This window comes from Ustilaginoidea virens, chromosome 1, assembly GCF_000687475.1.
Source record: "Ustilaginoidea virens chromosome 1, complete sequence".
In the NCBI taxonomy this organism is placed as follows: Eukaryota; Fungi; Ascomycota; class Sordariomycetes; order Hypocreales; family Clavicipitaceae; genus Ustilaginoidea; species Ustilaginoidea virens.
The window spans coordinates 5394302-5410194 of record NC_057316.1 but is presented as its reverse complement, the minus strand read 5'-3'; the positions used below and the strand labels follow the sequence as shown (position 1 = coordinate 5410194).

The 15893-nt window shown below is 54.0% G+C and overlaps 4 protein-coding genes across 4 annotated transcripts; 1 reads left to right on the top strand and 3 right to left on the bottom strand.

Annotated features, from left to right (window-relative positions):
- Window positions 1–8: 8 nt before the first annotated feature.
- UV8b_01242 (uncharacterized protein) lies at window positions 9–1469 on the bottom strand (the record flags this gene model as incomplete). The annotated part of the gene is made up of 4 exons (XM_043138740.1): window positions 9–208; window positions 271–930; window positions 1029–1153; window positions 1252–1469. The coding sequence occupies 4 exons, from the start codon at window positions 1467–1469 to the stop codon at window positions 9–11; spliced, it is 1203 nt and encodes a 400-aa protein (XP_042994674.1).
- Window positions 1470–5169: 3700 nt separating this feature from the next.
- UV8b_01241 (uncharacterized protein) lies at window positions 5170–7561 on the top strand (the record flags this gene model as incomplete). Its single annotated transcript, XM_043138739.1, has 5 exons — window positions 5170–5256; window positions 5330–5418; window positions 5503–5792; window positions 5921–6919; window positions 7128–7561. The coding sequence occupies 5 exons, from the start codon at window positions 5170–5172 to the stop codon at window positions 7559–7561; spliced, it is 1899 nt and encodes a 632-aa protein (XP_042994673.1).
- Window positions 7562–8162: 601 nt separating this feature from the next.
- Window positions 8163–11380, bottom strand: UV8b_01240 (uncharacterized protein; the record flags this gene model as incomplete). Its single annotated transcript, XM_043138738.1, has 6 exons — window positions 8163–8891; window positions 8974–9216; window positions 9411–10074; window positions 10135–10404; window positions 10497–10923; window positions 11104–11380. The coding sequence occupies 6 exons, from the start codon at window positions 11378–11380 to the stop codon at window positions 8163–8165; spliced, it is 2610 nt and encodes an 869-aa protein (XP_042994672.1).
- Window positions 11381–14026: 2646 nt separating this feature from the next.
- UV8b_01239 (uncharacterized protein) lies at window positions 14027–15620 on the bottom strand (the record flags this gene model as incomplete). Its single annotated transcript, XM_043138737.1, has 6 exons — window positions 14027–14190; window positions 14255–14299; window positions 14446–14812; window positions 15052–15290; window positions 15360–15433; window positions 15502–15620. The coding sequence occupies 6 exons, from the start codon at window positions 15618–15620 to the stop codon at window positions 14027–14029; spliced, it is 1008 nt and encodes a 335-aa protein (XP_042994671.1).
- Between the last annotated feature and the right edge of the window lie 273 nt (window positions 15621–15893).

Sequence of the window (15893 nt, the reverse complement as noted above, 5' to 3'; positions counted from 1 at the left end):
TGCGCTTTTCAGCCTCTCTCATCCGACCCCGCTGGCCCAGTCACCGGTTCTGACGTGCGTTGCTCATCAGGAGACTCTAGCTCAGCAGCTTGACCGGCCATCATTTCCCCGGACGGCAGCTCAAAGTGATTCGGCGGGAAAGGCACACTCTGAAAGTCTCGGTCGCTGCTGTGAGCATAGAGCCAGGTTTCGAGGAAGCGCCGATAATCTACTCGTCTCGGTCAAACTCGGATGCCCGGATGGCGACTTGGCGCGACAGTTAGCACTCACCATGTCGGCTGCTGAACTGAATGGATAGGTAACGAATGTCAACCGACGGCGGCGTCCAAGGATTGGAGTCGGAGCTGTTTTGACGGGAATGCGCAGTTGAGCGCAATCGTGGTCTCACGCCTCGGGCAAATGAGAAGCGGGTATGAGGTGCCTCACCTGGCGCGCTTTGGGGCCGGCTTCGAACGTTGAGCCGCAATGTATTTGCCCTGTCATCTCTACTACGTAACTCGCCGTCAAATATATGGACATCATACTCCCGATACAGACCACTAGTCTTGTTGGCCAGGAAGCTGAGGGAGTGGGAGGTGGTATATCGGTCACGCCACATCTTGAGGCGTTGAATCGCCCCGACTCCCTTTACTTTACCGAAGCCATCTGTGCGTCCATGCAGATTGGTCCATATTACATCAACGTCGTAAAAGTCTATCATGTCTTTGCGGCGCAAGTCGCCTTGAAATTGTGTGGATCCATCGACGCTTGTGAACTCGTATCTGACTTGCATGTACTGATCGTGAATGCACAGTCCTTCGTCAGAGACGTATCGAACGCGATGAGGTTCTGTAAATGCGACATATCGTTCCATGTCGGAGCGATCGTGATACTGCCGGTGACGGGAGTGGAGCGTGTGAGGGTGAAGGTCTGAGGGGATGTCTGCAGGCACTAAAAAAAAAGTAAAAAAATACGCGTTAGCGGGAAGGCTAGATTAGATTGACTGCCATAACATCCGGCTGGGATACCATGGCTTCCGGAAGACGTACGGAAATGCTCGAGCATCTCGTTTTGGTAGCTGCAATGCCACAGTACTCGACGTTGTTCGGAGCCGATTACTTCCCATGGCCCCAGATATACTGTGCGTTCGTCTGCAGTGTCTTGAAAGAGGACTCTGTTTCCGAGTATTTAACAAATGAAATGGTTAGATCCTCTCGACTCTGCCTCGGATGAAGAACTCCCACAGAAGGGGGAAGGTGCCATTGCCCTTACATTGTGGCTTGATATCCATGTGGCCCCAGATCCAGCGGACGAAAGGAATTCTGGGGTGCGATTGAACTCGCGGTCGACGGCGCCGACAGCGTCGAGACTGCTGACGTTGGCGTCCAGGCTGGGTCTACTGGGCTGACATAGGAACGGCTATATCTAGGAGGACGTCCAAGCGACGATGATGTGAAAGATGAGCCAGAGGACGACGAGAAAGCGGCCATGCCTGTGACGGCTCGAGAACCACAACCCAGCTAGGCCAGCAAAATTTCAAGTGAGGGTGCAGGAGCTTGGGATTTGTCATGACCACCACTGCCGGTGGAAGGGGAAAAAAACGAAAAAAAAAAAAAAAATGAAAATAGGGAAGCAAGACACGACAGGTAAAGGACGGTTGGATGGGTGGGGAGAGGCGGCAACGAAACAGCAGGCGGTGCTTGGGCGTCTTTCTTCAACCGCCATGGATCGCCTCCGTCACGACTTCCAAGTTGTGATTCTGGCAGCAGAAGGGATGACGACAAGAGCTACCTTGGCTACCTCCTGTGTTAGGTACCTCCTACCTTAGGCACTACCGAGCCAGGTACCTTACCTTAGCAGGTAGGCAGTTTCCTAGAACTTGGGAGCCGCAGATGGAATCGCAAGGCCAGGGCAGAATGCGCCACGGGCCCTCCGTGACAAGTACAGTTACATATATGCAGCGTCCAATATCAGTATAAATATTAGGTAGGTACCAGGTATCCAGCGAACGTAGGCACCCGGTATTATGTAAGGTAGGTACTGTGTACTCTCCAACGGGCGAGATAACGAGCAAAAGTGGCCACGAAGCACCAGGCCTGGGCTTCTGAAGCGAGCTCAGAAGTTCTCAGACATTCGGAGCCCAGTTTTATTACTATTGTCATTTTCATTTAATTTGTTCCAACTTAAGGTTTGGCTTGCCTGTGACGGTCGAGCCATGCAGAGTTACGCCGCCAGGGTCCTTCCACGACTCCATCATCCCTGCAAGCTGGATTGGGCCAATTGCGTTGCACCACCATAAATCCGACGTGGCCGCCACGCCAGGAGTCGAGGACTAAACGGTGCCTGGCTCTGGCAGTCCTGCGCCAGCCGCCATCTGGCCCCCAAACGATGGAGGGCTTATGTCGGCCCCGTAATCCACCAATCGGAGCGTGGCGCCTGTGCGATGGTGAGGAGCCCCCCCGGATCCGTGGTGGCCGTAGAAGGTCGTTCGTTCTTTCCATTCCCTAATCGAGGGGGCTCGTTTCAGGTCGCGATGCGGCTTATGACGCAGCTACCGGGTACATAAGGCAGGTACCATGCTCTACCTACCTACCTACCTACCTACCTAGGTACCTACCTACCTAGGTAATGAACAAGTCCCCAGCGACGGCACGCCATCACACATGGCTGCGGAAGGGGTCAACAACCAACACCTTGGGCGTGGCATGTATGGACTGCAATCGCATAGAAGCATGCTTTCTCTTCCGGTCAGGGAAAAAGGAAACCAACGTCCCCGTTGGGATTTGCACGTGGGCATAGGTCGTCGGCACGCTTGCAATGAATGGGCCGCATCACCCATGGGCCATCTTTCCAATTTATCCAGAGTAATACCGAGAACGGGAGGGTCCTGCTTGAAACTCATGCAAACATGGGCCAGAAGTTATGTTATGTTCCGTTTATGGCGGTTCGGGCTATTTCCTCAATTCCTGCGCAGGAAGCGACGCTGAGATTTGGCTGCACCAGCGCAGTGGCACCAGCGCAGTGGCACCATCGCAGGGCTTTCAACCATCTCCGTACTGCGCTGCGCATTGATCCCTTGGTAATCGCCCTAGTACCCATGGCAGGCCTAGTTTTGTATGTCGCGCTGGCGGGGGCAGCTACTGGTCGTGCCGTTCCACTAGACTCGGCAGAGTCGGCCACGAGGTTGAGGGCGATCCTATGACGGGCTGGGAGAAGCCGTCGACCAGTTGACACCATAAGCGCCAACGGGTTCTTTCTTTTTTATTCTTCCTTTTTTCTTTTTACAAAAAAAAAGAGGTTTCGGAAATTTCAAGGATGGTCTTTGGCCATGCAGAGAAGCAACACACCTGCCTGCTACATTTCAGTAGCGTGGAATGAGCTCGTCCGTCGTCGACTCCGGCCTCTGGAAGGGGTGGGGGGTAGGGGTAGGGGGGAGGGGGGAAGGGGGGAAGGGGGCGAGCTGAGAAAATGGAGCCTCCAGTCTGGATGGTTTCTTCTGGTTGAATGCGTAACGTAACGGCTTTGAGAGGTAGGTTGGTAATCCACCTTGGGATGGTGCATCGGCGCCCCCGGTTAGAATGACTCCGGAAACGGTCAGGCGACGATCGACAAGGATGTCGGGTCAAACAGGATCCCAGAGTTGAAGATCTGCCGGCTAATGGATTCTGTACTAGGAGTTCCACCAAGAAGACCCGTAACGATGAACTATATTGTCGAGGTAAAATCGTCGGGAGGCGGGGGGGGTTGCGGGGCGAATACTGCTGCTGCGTTGTTGCCTCGGCCTCTATTTCTCTCTCTCTCTCTCTCTCTCTCTCTCTCTCTCTCTCTCTCTCTCTTTTCCCTTTCTTTTTTCTCCCCCTTCCTTTTTCCCCCTTCTTTCGTGCTCAACAGGTCGCTTGCTTACCTTGCAGGGTGCGGGTAGCCAATTGGCAAAAGAAATACTTGGATAACCCGCTGCGGCAAAGGCGGATTCGCCAAAGCCATCAATGTCTGTCCAGGGATCAGCACGCTTCCTTGCAGGGACCGGGCTGCGGATCTGGAAGGTTTCCTGAAATGTAGCATGTAGGAGGAGTCTGGAAGGATGGGGGTTGTGCGGGTTACCCACGTCGAGGCGAAGGACTTTCCACAGTGCACAGTGCAGCACAGTGCAGAACAGTGCAGAACAGCGCAGCCAGCACAGCGTCGCAGCCTGGGCATTATTCCCGAGACATCATGGGCCGCCCACCAGGCCTTGCTCTGATTGGCCCATGTCCCTTGTCAGGGACCTGCAGAAAGTCTGGGCCCTTCTTAAAGGATGCGTCGGGCAAGGAGGGTCTGGCAAGCTCCCTCGTCTGCGGACTCTACTGTAGCGGCTGGACTCCCGAGCCCTGCTCTTCACATGCAGTCTCTGCTCTGCCAGAGCAAAGTGTTTCTGGGCGGACTCTCAGAGGGGATCTGGGATTCCGTGGAAACTGATAAGCGAGTCTCGTCGGCAGCCAACAAGAGGCAGTTTGGCTCTGGTAACCCGCAATCGGCACCTTAACTCCTACCAGGCAAGTACCTTAGGTTAGGCAGCTACCAACTACCTTAGGTACCTCTAACACTACTTCCTACCTCTAACATAACCTACCTGCCTCTGACCTACCAGGTACCTACCTATCTACCTACCTACCAACCTACCTACCTGGTACCTGGCAGGTGCCTACCTCTTGCTTGCTTGCCGTTAAACCTACCAGGTGCCCCCCCCTCCCCCCCCACCCTCTCCGTCCCCCCCGGGAGACAGATTTCACCGGCCTCATTGTCAGTTCGTGTTGTCGTTGTCTGCCAAGTCCCAACTATGTAATCCTTTTGTCAAGCCCCCCTGCGGACGATGGAACTGTTCGTGTATTGTTCTGTCGGTTGTGTCTCTCAAGTTCACTTTCGTCTTGTCCGGCCCATCCCAAGTTAGCATCCTGCAGCCTCTTCCCTTCTGGCAGACTGCAATAGACTACCTTTGTCCATGATATTCCGTGGAAACTTGTGCGTCTTCTTCTCTTTTCGTCGGGCCATTATTCGGCAATCCGTCTGTGATTTTTCAGGGTTTACATTCCGCAGCGACGGCTTCAGACCGACAGTACCGTGATACTTCCGCACGCTTTACGCATCCCCTACCAACAGCAACGGTGTCCCCCCGAGATTAGGCAACCACCCAGCTTTCTTTTAAATCACAGCATGCCCTCAGATCTGGCGTCGTCTCGGAGAACGAATCGGGGATTTCTCGGTTCTGATAGCTCTGCTCTGTCTTCGCAAGATAAACAGGTCAGAGAGTTTCCGCGGAGATGGTGAAAGCACCCCTTTGTTGACCCGTTCTTGCCTTGTTTCTTTCTCATAGGATCGCCATCAGCTTCGCTACGAACTCGATCTAAACTCATGGAACCTGCGGATCTGGGGAGTTGCAGCTTCAGGGTTTCTGACGGATTCGTACGTACAATTTCACAATGTCCGAAACGTTGGCCACAACTCGAGCACGTGAGCTGATGAGTGAGGTGCCATGCCCCGTTGTAGATATAACTTGTTCTCCACAAACGTCATATTCTCCTCGATCGCTTTTGTTTATTTTCCAGATGGTGGACAATGGTGCAGCCTGCTGATCAATATTTCCACCCTCTTGGGTTCCGTGGTGGGCCAATTGCTCTTTGGATTTCTCGCCGACTACTTTGGGCGGACGCGGTTATACGGAATCGAGCTGGTGCTGGTGATTGTTCCGACCCTAGGGGCCGCAACGTGTAGTCGCGGAGTTGACAATCTATCATTCACCGGCCTCTTCGTATGGTGGCGATTTGTCATGGGAATTGGTACGTACAGCAGGCCGACTTGTGCCCATGAGAAAGAAAAAAAAGGGGGGGGGGGCGGGGGAGAGAGAAAGAGAGAGAGAGGGAGAGAGAGAGAGAGAGAGACACTGGAGGCTGATGCCGCATTCTAGGCATCGGCGCCGAATATCCCCTCAGTGCCGTGATTACTTCAGAGTGGTCTAGCACTCAATCAAGAGCAACGATGCTCTCGAGCGTATTCCTCATGCAACCCATCGGACAAGCGCTGGCGCAGTTGGTGGGACTCTGGGTGTTGCTGGGCCTTGGAAGCGCAAAGAAGCTACGGAGCTTGCAGTGTGGCCTCAACTCTGCGCATCAGGACGAATGTCGCCAAGCCGTCGACGGTGTATGGCGTATTGTCATCGGCTCAGGAGCAATACCGGCTCTCCTGGCCATTATATTCAGGTTCTTCCTCTACGACTGCGGCCTGTACAGCCTCGAAGTTCGCAAAAAGCCCGACGTGGCTCTCCTCAACACCCAGCGGGTGTACGGAACGCCGTCGGGAGTCGGCGGCCCTCACCTGCAGAGTCAAAATACTTTGCACTCCGAGGCATCACCGCGGCCCGCGCCGATTCAGTTCTCCAGGCAAGACCTGTACAACTACTTCATCCGAGACCGCAACTGGCACTATCTGTTAGGAACGGCCATGACGTGGTTCTTCCTCGACGTCAGCTTCTTTGGCGTCTCCTTGGATAACAGGAAGACATTGTCCGAGATGTGGGCTACGGGAGAACTCGTGCCCCTAGATGGCCGACTTGAGTGCTGGCGGTCATCAATACCTGGGGGGCATCCTACCGTCCCTCAGTGGGCCAAGACAAGAATGCCCCTGTGGCAGACCAATATCTGGGACCCGTGTGCCACGATCTACGATGTCCTGATTAACCAAGCCATGCATTACTTGTTGACAGTGTCCATCGCATCCGTCGCCGGAAGCGTTTGCTTCATATACTTTGCGAACCGTCTTCCTCGACGACGCTGGCTCACCGCATCCTTCCTCATCCTGGCGGTGTGTCTCATCATTACCGGGGGTGTTTACTATGCAGTTCATCGGACAGCTGCTGCCCCGGCGACGGCCGTTTGCGTTGCGATTTGTCATTTTGTTTTCAACTTTGGTACGTTCAGCGGGCCTTGGCAGCATCTATCGTCTGCCTGTCTGCCTGTCGTCTGCCTGCTGTCTGCCTGTCGCCCGTTCCTTTCCTTTTTTCTGTTTTTTTTTTTTTTTTTTTTTTTTTTTCTTCATGTTGCTCCCGTCACTGAGCTTCCCGGCATACTCATATTCAGAAAAGCTAACGTGTCATGGTGTCACTTTCTCTCTCAAAGGCGCAAACACGCTGACGTTCATCATTCCGGCCGAAATCTTCCCTACGTGCTACCGGTGCACCTGCCACGGCATCTCCGCTGCCGCCGGCAAGCTCGGCAGCATCGTAGCCGTGCTGCTGGTGTATGGCATCAACTCGACATTCAAGAGCGACACGAGGCAGGGCCTCATCTTCCTCCTGTTCGGCTCCGTCGCCGCCACGGGGGCTCTCTTCTCGTGGCTCTTTCTGCCCGACGTCCAGCGCGTGGTGGAGGACGACGGCAAGAGCATCTTGGAGACCAAGGATCTGGAGGAGCTGGGTGAGGGCAGAGAAAGGGCACGGCAAAACGGCGAGACGGTGACGGTTGAAGACAAGTGGGACAATCTGAGGGAGAATCGCAAGAAGAGTCTGAAGAGGAGGGGATTACATCAGCGCCAAGAGACACTGTTGCCGTAGCACATCCATCGTGATGCGTGTGTTCTTGCCCCTGTTTGCCCCCTTTTTTTTTTTTTTTTTTTTCATTTTTTTCCCTTCTTCGTTCCCTTGAGAAACAAACTCACGTCGAGACTGTTCATGTACAATTCATGTTTGGCGGCTAGCATAGTTGCGATTGCGATACCCAAGACGAGCTGGCACACGTTTCACGCCCTGCTCAACGTCGATGCATGTCATCTCGGAGCTCATCCAGAAAAACGCGTGACAAAAACCAGCCCGCCAATTTCTCTCTCGTGTGGTACGGTACAGCTGCGAAACAAAACTCGTCCCAGAGACGAGCAGCACGGCAAAAGGGGAAAACAAGAGGCGGATCCAGAAATTCAGAAATGATGGAAAACGTTGATCAGAGAAACCTAACAGGAAAGAAAGGCGCGTCGTTGCCGCGCGCCTCAACGTCGTCCAAGCCGAATGCGCCGCGTTCCTAATGCACCCACCCCCTCGCTTCTAATCCCGACATACATACCCAACTCAGGGTCCGCACCTGCTGCAACTTCCGACACAGTTGCCGCGAAACCTTGCCACCCTGCCAAGTCGAGAGCGGGTACCGAGAGCTTGGCTCGGTTCAACCTCTCATCGCACTGTCCTGTCCCGAGTCCCAGGCCGACAAATCCATGGCGTCCATGGGTCCCATGTTCATCAACGCCCGGAGTACCCCTTCGCCGACAGGCGTCATGGCGGCGGGTGGAGGCGGGCCATTCATATCGGTCCACCCGTTTGCCGCCATTGCGAAACCGCTGCTTTGCTGTTGTCCAGCCAGGCCGGGCCCCATGTTGTAGCCGCTGGCTTGCGCGAAGAAATTTTGGTGAGCGTTGGCATCCATGGGCCCGCCTGTGTTGATGATGCTGGGGTGAGGAGATATCGGACTCGGGTTGAAGGCATTTTCTTGCCTCGCGGCGCCCATTCCCGAAGCCAGGTGCGGTCTTGCGTCTGAGCCGGCCCCGCTGGAGTTTGGCGTTGGACCGTTCGATTGTCCGGCATCTGATGATCCTTGCCCGTCTTGACCTTCGCCACTCTTCTCGTACATGGCACCAGAGCTGGGTGTCAGGACTGTCGCAGAGCCTCGGCTTGCCGAGAGCCAAGCCGGCCCGCCGAGACCGCCGCTGGAAGCCGTCCCCCTCCCCACATTGTCGCAGAGGCTCTCGGCCGTGTCATGTGCGTTGGCTGGGTTTCCGTCGTCCCCCGTGCCTTCTACGAAATGACATTCTGACTGGTAGGCCATCATGCCTTGAATCGTTTCAGGATCGGTGCACAGACGACCACCATTGTCATCTTTCCTACCGCCCACATGAGGCTGCTTCACTGATTAGAATCGCGACAGAGGACAACGACGGATAGGGAAAAAAGGGAGCAAAAAGTGCGGCCGGGTCACGTACGCTATCACCAGAGCGAGGGAATGCATTTCGCAATTTCGGGATGCGAACAGCCAAGGCTTCAAAGTCAATATCAAGCTGTACCAAAAACGACTCTGTTAGTGGGTTTCTTCGTTTCAAGGCACTCATCGCTGACAAGAGGAATTGTAACGAGTCGGCGGTTTGATCGTCGTCTGGGCGGCTCTTGAGATATTGAACGAAAACCCGAGCAGCAACATAGAGGCAGAAAGAAATGAATGGGTTCATCTGAAAACTGGGTTAGCTCTTATCGTTCGCGAATATTTCCTTCCTTCCTCCCTCCTCCTCTTCTTCTTCCTCTCTTCCCCCCACAGCCCGCACCCCCCCCCTCTCTCTTCTCCTTTCCCTTTGTTTCTGTTTTTTCCCATACCCCTTCCTCTTTTCTTTACTTCCCAGAGAGACAGGAGAGGAAGGACACGTACCGCCGAGAGGTCCATGTGCGATATCGTTCTCATGATGCTTGCGATTTCATTTGCGGCTGTGATACACCGCACCTTACTTTCTGAACTGACCGAGGCGGCCAGCTTGTTCTTATCCGCCTTGAATATCGCTGCTTGGTGTAGACAAATTGTTGATGTATGAATGCTCATGTTGGTGAAGATGACGTTGGGATTGGACAGGCCCGAAGGGAGCTTGAGATGGATGGGGAGGCCAAGTGAGGTGTTGAGAAGAATGCTGTCCAATTGGCGGTGTCGCTTCCAGAAAGGCCCGTTCAAGTCATGATCGAGGTCGTCTTCGTCGGATCGATGAAGATGCACCAGATTGCGGCCAAACAAGCTCGCCATCAGCACAACTCCGCCAAAGGACGACAGCTTTGCGGCGCCAGACGGAGCGGTACACTCCGCCAGCGTTTGCGTCTGCTCCGGACGGCTCATGTCGTATGCTTCTTCCGACGAAGGCATTTTGGTCATGATGTCCCTCTCGTCAATCGTCATTGGCCATCCAGTGCCGATACTGGCATAGCGATCCTCACAAAAAGCCATCCAGAAGGTGCGACGTCGTTCTTCTCGTTCGGTCCAATCTTTGGGTGGTGGCAAACATTGCTTCACGTCCAACCCAGTACCGTCCAATCGATGGAGCCCAGTCCTGAGCAGAGAGACAACGAGTCAGCAGCGAGTCGTCCTTCACTCATTGGCCAGTACTTACATCTGAGCCAGACGGACAGCTGAGCCCGTGTTGATCCATGCACGCGGAAAGTACATCATCTTCATCTCATAGGCTGCCAGAAGAGTGTGTGTCTGGCAGTGCGCCACTGAAATCATGTGCTCACCATAACCCCTGATGTAGTCGGCTTCGACATACTTGCGAGCCCTGTGGTAAAACAGGTCTTTCAAGTCGGAGTACTTGTCAGTAATGGAGCATGCCAAGGTCCACATGGCATATCGCAAGCATACTGGTGGTCGCTGATTCGGGGCTCTGGTTTCATTCCCATCAGCAAAGGCCAACGGCCGAACCTGGAGTTTGATCAAAACGCGAGGAACAATGCAGCGTGGGTTCGGTGAACGTACAAGTTCATGGCGGCAAGGTATCGATACCGATGGATCATGGGCATGGAAGGATGAACCTTTTCAAAGTATACCTGATGGAGTTCATCGATTGTTTCTTGAGGGGGCAAGGGTTCTTCGAGGCCGAGACCTATCATTTCCCAGGTAAAGTTTCCTTCGCCGACATTGTCCATGGGCATGCCGATGCTCGAATTAAAGTTGAAATCGTCCATGGTGGCGCCTTGAGGCGATTCCCCACCGAATTGCTGCTGCCACCTGTCTATGTCGCGTTCGGGGCCGAGGCCTATTGACGGGTTGCTGACGCCCAGGTTCGGTGTTGCTGATGTGGCATTATGCGTCCGAGGCATCGGCACGCTTATGCTTTTGGTGCCGGGGTTGGGGGTTTTGGGTGGCGCGGGATCTTGGGTCTTTAGCATAGTTTCGACTTGCTCTGAATCGTACCAGCTGAGTTAGCATCTTGCTTCACAGATTGCCCCTTGTTGTCTTCTTTTCTTCTTCTTCTTCTTCTTCTTCTTCTTCTTCTTTCCGCCTAGGCGATGCCTCAACCGAACGAGGAAACGGCAAGTTGTTTTGCTGCAGAGGGGAAAGGGATGAGAATGATGATGCTCACTTAGCCGCTCCTCCAGGGCCTTGACATATCCTCTCTTGGGGCCACTCTTTCGTCGTTGTTCGTCATAGGCGCATGGATGGCCTAACCTCGAGCAAGTGCTGCAGCTTGGACGAACCCCGTCACACTTGAGCTTGCGCTTCCGGCAAATCATGCAGGCCAGTCTTTTCGGTTTAGGGACGCTAGAATTGTCGGGGACAGTGTCCCGCACGGTGACAGTCTGGTTGCCGATACCGATACCATTGCTCGGCGAGCCGCAGTCGTCCAGAGAGCCGACCATGGTCGACCGCCAATATGTATGGTGTTGCGCTGTTGAGGATTGTCGTTGTGCCGGTGGGGGAGGGGGTTCGATTGGCTTTGATGCGTTGGTGAGCCGTTAGAGAGAGCACTACTGCGGCGGGCGGCGGGCGGTCGGCGACTGGCGACTGGCAACTGGCAACTGGCAACTGGCAACTGGCGACGGCGTAGCCTCACCACGTGGGATGACGATGCGGGCGGTCAGGGTGCTCCCCGGCGGGGGGTGTCTGTGACGCGGCGGCGAGAACCGAAAGACGTGTCGGCGGTGATGGCTAGGTAATTCCAATTTTGCCGTCGAGGGAGAATGAATGCGTCTTGGGAACATTGGAAATGGGGACCTTGTGTGTTGGGATAAAAGAGTTGTCAATCGAAGCTGACGGAGCGCATGGAGCCGGCTGGGGCCAACTGACCCCCCAGCAGTTGAACCAGCTGGCCCCGACCAGTTGACTGCACAGCAGCATGCTGTGCCGGGGGAGGCGCTGGGGAGATGGGCACGGGGCAGCTAGCCTAACATACCAGGAACCTACCTAGGTAGGTGGTACCTAGGTACATACCTTACCTTAGGAGGTGGGTGAGTACATACCTTATGTACCTCGTAGCACCCGTTAGGGGAGTCAGTGCAGCGCCCACTGGCCTTGAACATAGGAGCGCTGATATGGTGGCCTATCAGAGAAGAGCTAGGGGATGGAGGGAGTTGGTGGGGAGAGGGTGGGGCGGTGGTGCCGATGTTGCTAAGCCAGAAGGCGGCACTCAGTCCAACGCGGGAAACGCCTCGGCACCAATTATTGCTTCGGAGGGGAGTGGCGGAACGGTCTGGACTCTGGAGTCTGCAACAATCGCCCTGGGGAGGCCAAAGATCGGATAACCGTGGGATAGGACGGACGGGCTTGAGGTGAGAATGTGAATTTATCGTGGGGTCCGAGCCACCCTGCTTGCTGATTATAAGCAAACTTGACGACGAGAACATTAGAGTCTTACCAATATCATATCGCCAAGTTGGCTTCTCTAAGCTGCGATGGCGTACGGAGTACTTGGAAAGAAGGACAAAATGTGATTCCTGACTGATTTATTTATTTATTTATTTTTTCCCTCTTTTTCCTCTTTTTTCTCTTTTTTCTCTTTTTTTTTCCTCTTTTTCCTCTTTTTCCTCTTTTTCCTCTTTTTCCTCTTTTTTCTCTTTTTTCTCTTGTTTCTCCCTCTCCCTCTCCCTCTCCCTCTCCTCGTCTCTTCCCGCTCTTTCCACTGTCCTCTCCCCACACTCTTGTTTTATTTTGATCCTCGGTACGGAGTATTATTTCCTGCAAGTCGCATAGGGCACAACTGCCAAGCCCGTCAGCGACGACCTGCGTAAGCGAGGATGACATCAACATCGTTCGTTTACTCTGACCATAGCAACGCAGTACGTGCCATCCCGTGATGAAAGGCAGACCACAGATTTTTTCATATTCCCATGTACCCTTCGCTGCCGACCTTGCCCCGACTTTGTTCCGAACTTGTCCCGACTTTTTGTTTGCGCCGCGCGTCTTCAGGTCCTGAAGGAAAGGGCTTGCTGCCATCTCGTCGTTGCATTCCAGGACTTGAAAGCTTCACGCGAGTGTTAACCACCACCACGACGGTGTCCTCCTTGCTAATCTTTCCCTTTTGCAAGCCTTGGCAAGGATGAAACGTTGGACAAGGGACCAGTACCCCTGTTTAGGGGGCGACGACATCCGACAGATACCCCGATGTAACGGTACCGACGCCAAATTCAACGACTTCCTCATCAGGCTGCCTTGCAACCCTTCTTTTCTGGGCGCATTCGCTAGAAACAACCCGCACCAGAGACAAGCCTCTTGCCCATTCAGAGAGGACATGGCTGGGTAGTGTCGCGTTAGCCCCTGTTAGAGTTTCGTTACGGGGCACCGCAACTCACCCAGGGCCGGTTTCCGGTCAGGGGTTGCTTGCGTTCAGTGCCTTTGGCCAGCACCGAGTCTCCGACTCTATCGAGCATCTTGGGCAACCATTGAACCTTTCGCTTGCATGATGGATCCGAGGACAGATGCGAGACCGATGATCCCGTCCCCGTTGCTTCTGTACACAGGTGCTTCGTCGAGAGGAATTCGTAGGCCAGACGTTGTCTCAAGCACGTGGCCGTCGTGACTCACTCACATTTGCAGATCCTCGTCTCAGCTTTTCGGGAAAGGAAGCCAACCAAAGCATGAGACGGAGGGGCCTCTATCGTCTCTGTCTTCAAGTAACGGCTTTCCCATCTCCCAAGCACAGCTGTCTGCTCGACGCGGTCCGAATTGCGCCGCGCTGACAGGTCTACCTCGTGCATGTCTGCATGTCCGACACAGCCAACAGCAAAACTGCTGGGTCCTTTCCGCTCTCCCCAAATACAGCCCGTCCGTGTACGGAGTACGTGTACGGAGTACGTGTAGTGTATTCCACGTACAAAGGCGAAGACGAAAGAAGGAAGCGAGATAAAGGCCGGCGAATCATGTTACACTTTACTCCGTACAGTTACCTGACGCTGGGAACACAAGAACAGGTGCGCTCTGCTCACTGCTGTGTCGAGAACGCAGACAAAACAATGCGACGTGCCCGTCATTTGCCCTGCCACTAGTAGTCATTCCATGCCGTCTGGTACTCACTTTCTATCCACATCCACTCCCACGATGCGAAGAATCCCTAAATCACTATACGCCAAGCAATATCTGGTTGGAGCCCACGCTACAACTGGGCACGATCCCGCCGTTTTGAACGTATGAACATGCTCTCCTGTCTCCACATGCGATACTTCCAATCCATTGCCTAGCCAGAGTCAGCCGACGCTTGACGCCGTACCCAGAAACAGCGTTGAAAAAGTTACACGTACCTTCGTCACTGCCGCCAACAATGTAGCTCCCGTCAAACGTAAAGCCTGGGTTTCCCAGTCTGTTAGTGGCTACGTCGAAACAGCAGCAAGAATTTCCCAACAACAGTAGAGCAACAGCACACCTCACGAAAAAAAAAGAAAAAAAAAGAAAAAAAAAGAAGAAATGGCACTGGAAAAGGAGCAAAGCTTACTGATACTCCTCACCGGCCCCGTCATTCTTGTCAGCGTACGCTGACACAACCAGTCGTTCGTGTCCCACAAGGCAATGATGGAATCTGAGCCCCCTGTAGCCAAATACCTCGCCGTTGGTTGCATCTCCGCCGTAAGGCACGACGACGTGTGTCCGTTGAGCATGAACTCTTGCTCCTCTTCGCCATGTTGAACGCTGAGAGCTGGCTTGAAGCTCGGATAGGAGAGGATGCGAATCTTGCCTTCCGAGGTAGTGACGAATACTTTGGTGCCGCTATAGCAAAACGTGATTTGGTTGGTTGGAACATTTTGCTGGTGGATGGCAAGATGGGTAGATTGTCTGGGCGACAGGACGAATATGCTGTCAGTCTGGGGGCGGAATAAGTTAGCGGACGGTACTTTTGCTCTGCGGAAGCTCTCGACAAAACGGCCTTGTATGCGTCACAGGCGGTCACCCAGTCTTCTGTCTCATCCCACCCGGCCCTCTTCTCTCCTTTGGGGTAATTCTTGCCCCGGGGAAGGCGGGAGAGCAGGGAAAAGGAAAAGGGAAAATATCGGGATAATGGCAAGGCAAAAGACGAACCCGTGGCCATGTAAGGGCCACTCACCTTGTTCCCAACAACCAGTGTTTCCCCGTCGGGCGCCCAGGCCAAACTCAACGCTTCCCCCAAGCCCTTAACCTCGTTGAAGCAGGCTTTGGTCCGCACATCCCAGAACTTGACCACTCCATCAGCGCTCACGCTACACAGCTCCGCGTCCTTTGTTGGGTTGAAGGCAACCTTCTCCACGGAAGCATTGTGACCCTTGAGTTCCGTGGAAAACTTGACATGAGGTTTTTCAGGGTTCCCTGGGCAAGTAAAATTCTCAGCTCATACTCAGCAGCTAGCCGGAAAGAAATAAACCCGCCAAATCTTACAGACTCGCAGCGTCTTGTCTGATGAGCCTGTCGCCACCAAAGTCCCCAACGGATTCCACGCAATGGTTCGAAACCTTTCGACTATTAGCATCCCGCGCAGAGAATAGCCCATGTATCCATGTAAAGGAATATTCAAACGTACGAATGCGAAAACCCCCTTGCCGAGTTCGGGTCGTTGTACGGCTGGCTGCGCAAATTCCCAAAGTACGTTGAAAACCGGTCCTTTGGCAAGCTTTGCCTGGCCCTTAGAACTGGTGTCATGGTTCTTCGTCCCCCCCCCCTTTTTTTTTATATATTCCTCTGCCTCAATGTTCTTTCACCAAAACTTGATGGCGGGATGCTTGGGCCTTTTCCCCGTCACAGCCTTCACGGCTTCACAGCTTCAAGAGATGCCTTGCCACCGGCCCTTGGCGGATACTGAAGTGGGTAAGGAGCGGCGAAGGGAAGGATGGAAAAAGTCGTAAGTCTCGTTGCTCAGGGTCGGTCTTGACTAGGATACTTTGATTACTGGTAGCCCGTACACACAACCATAAA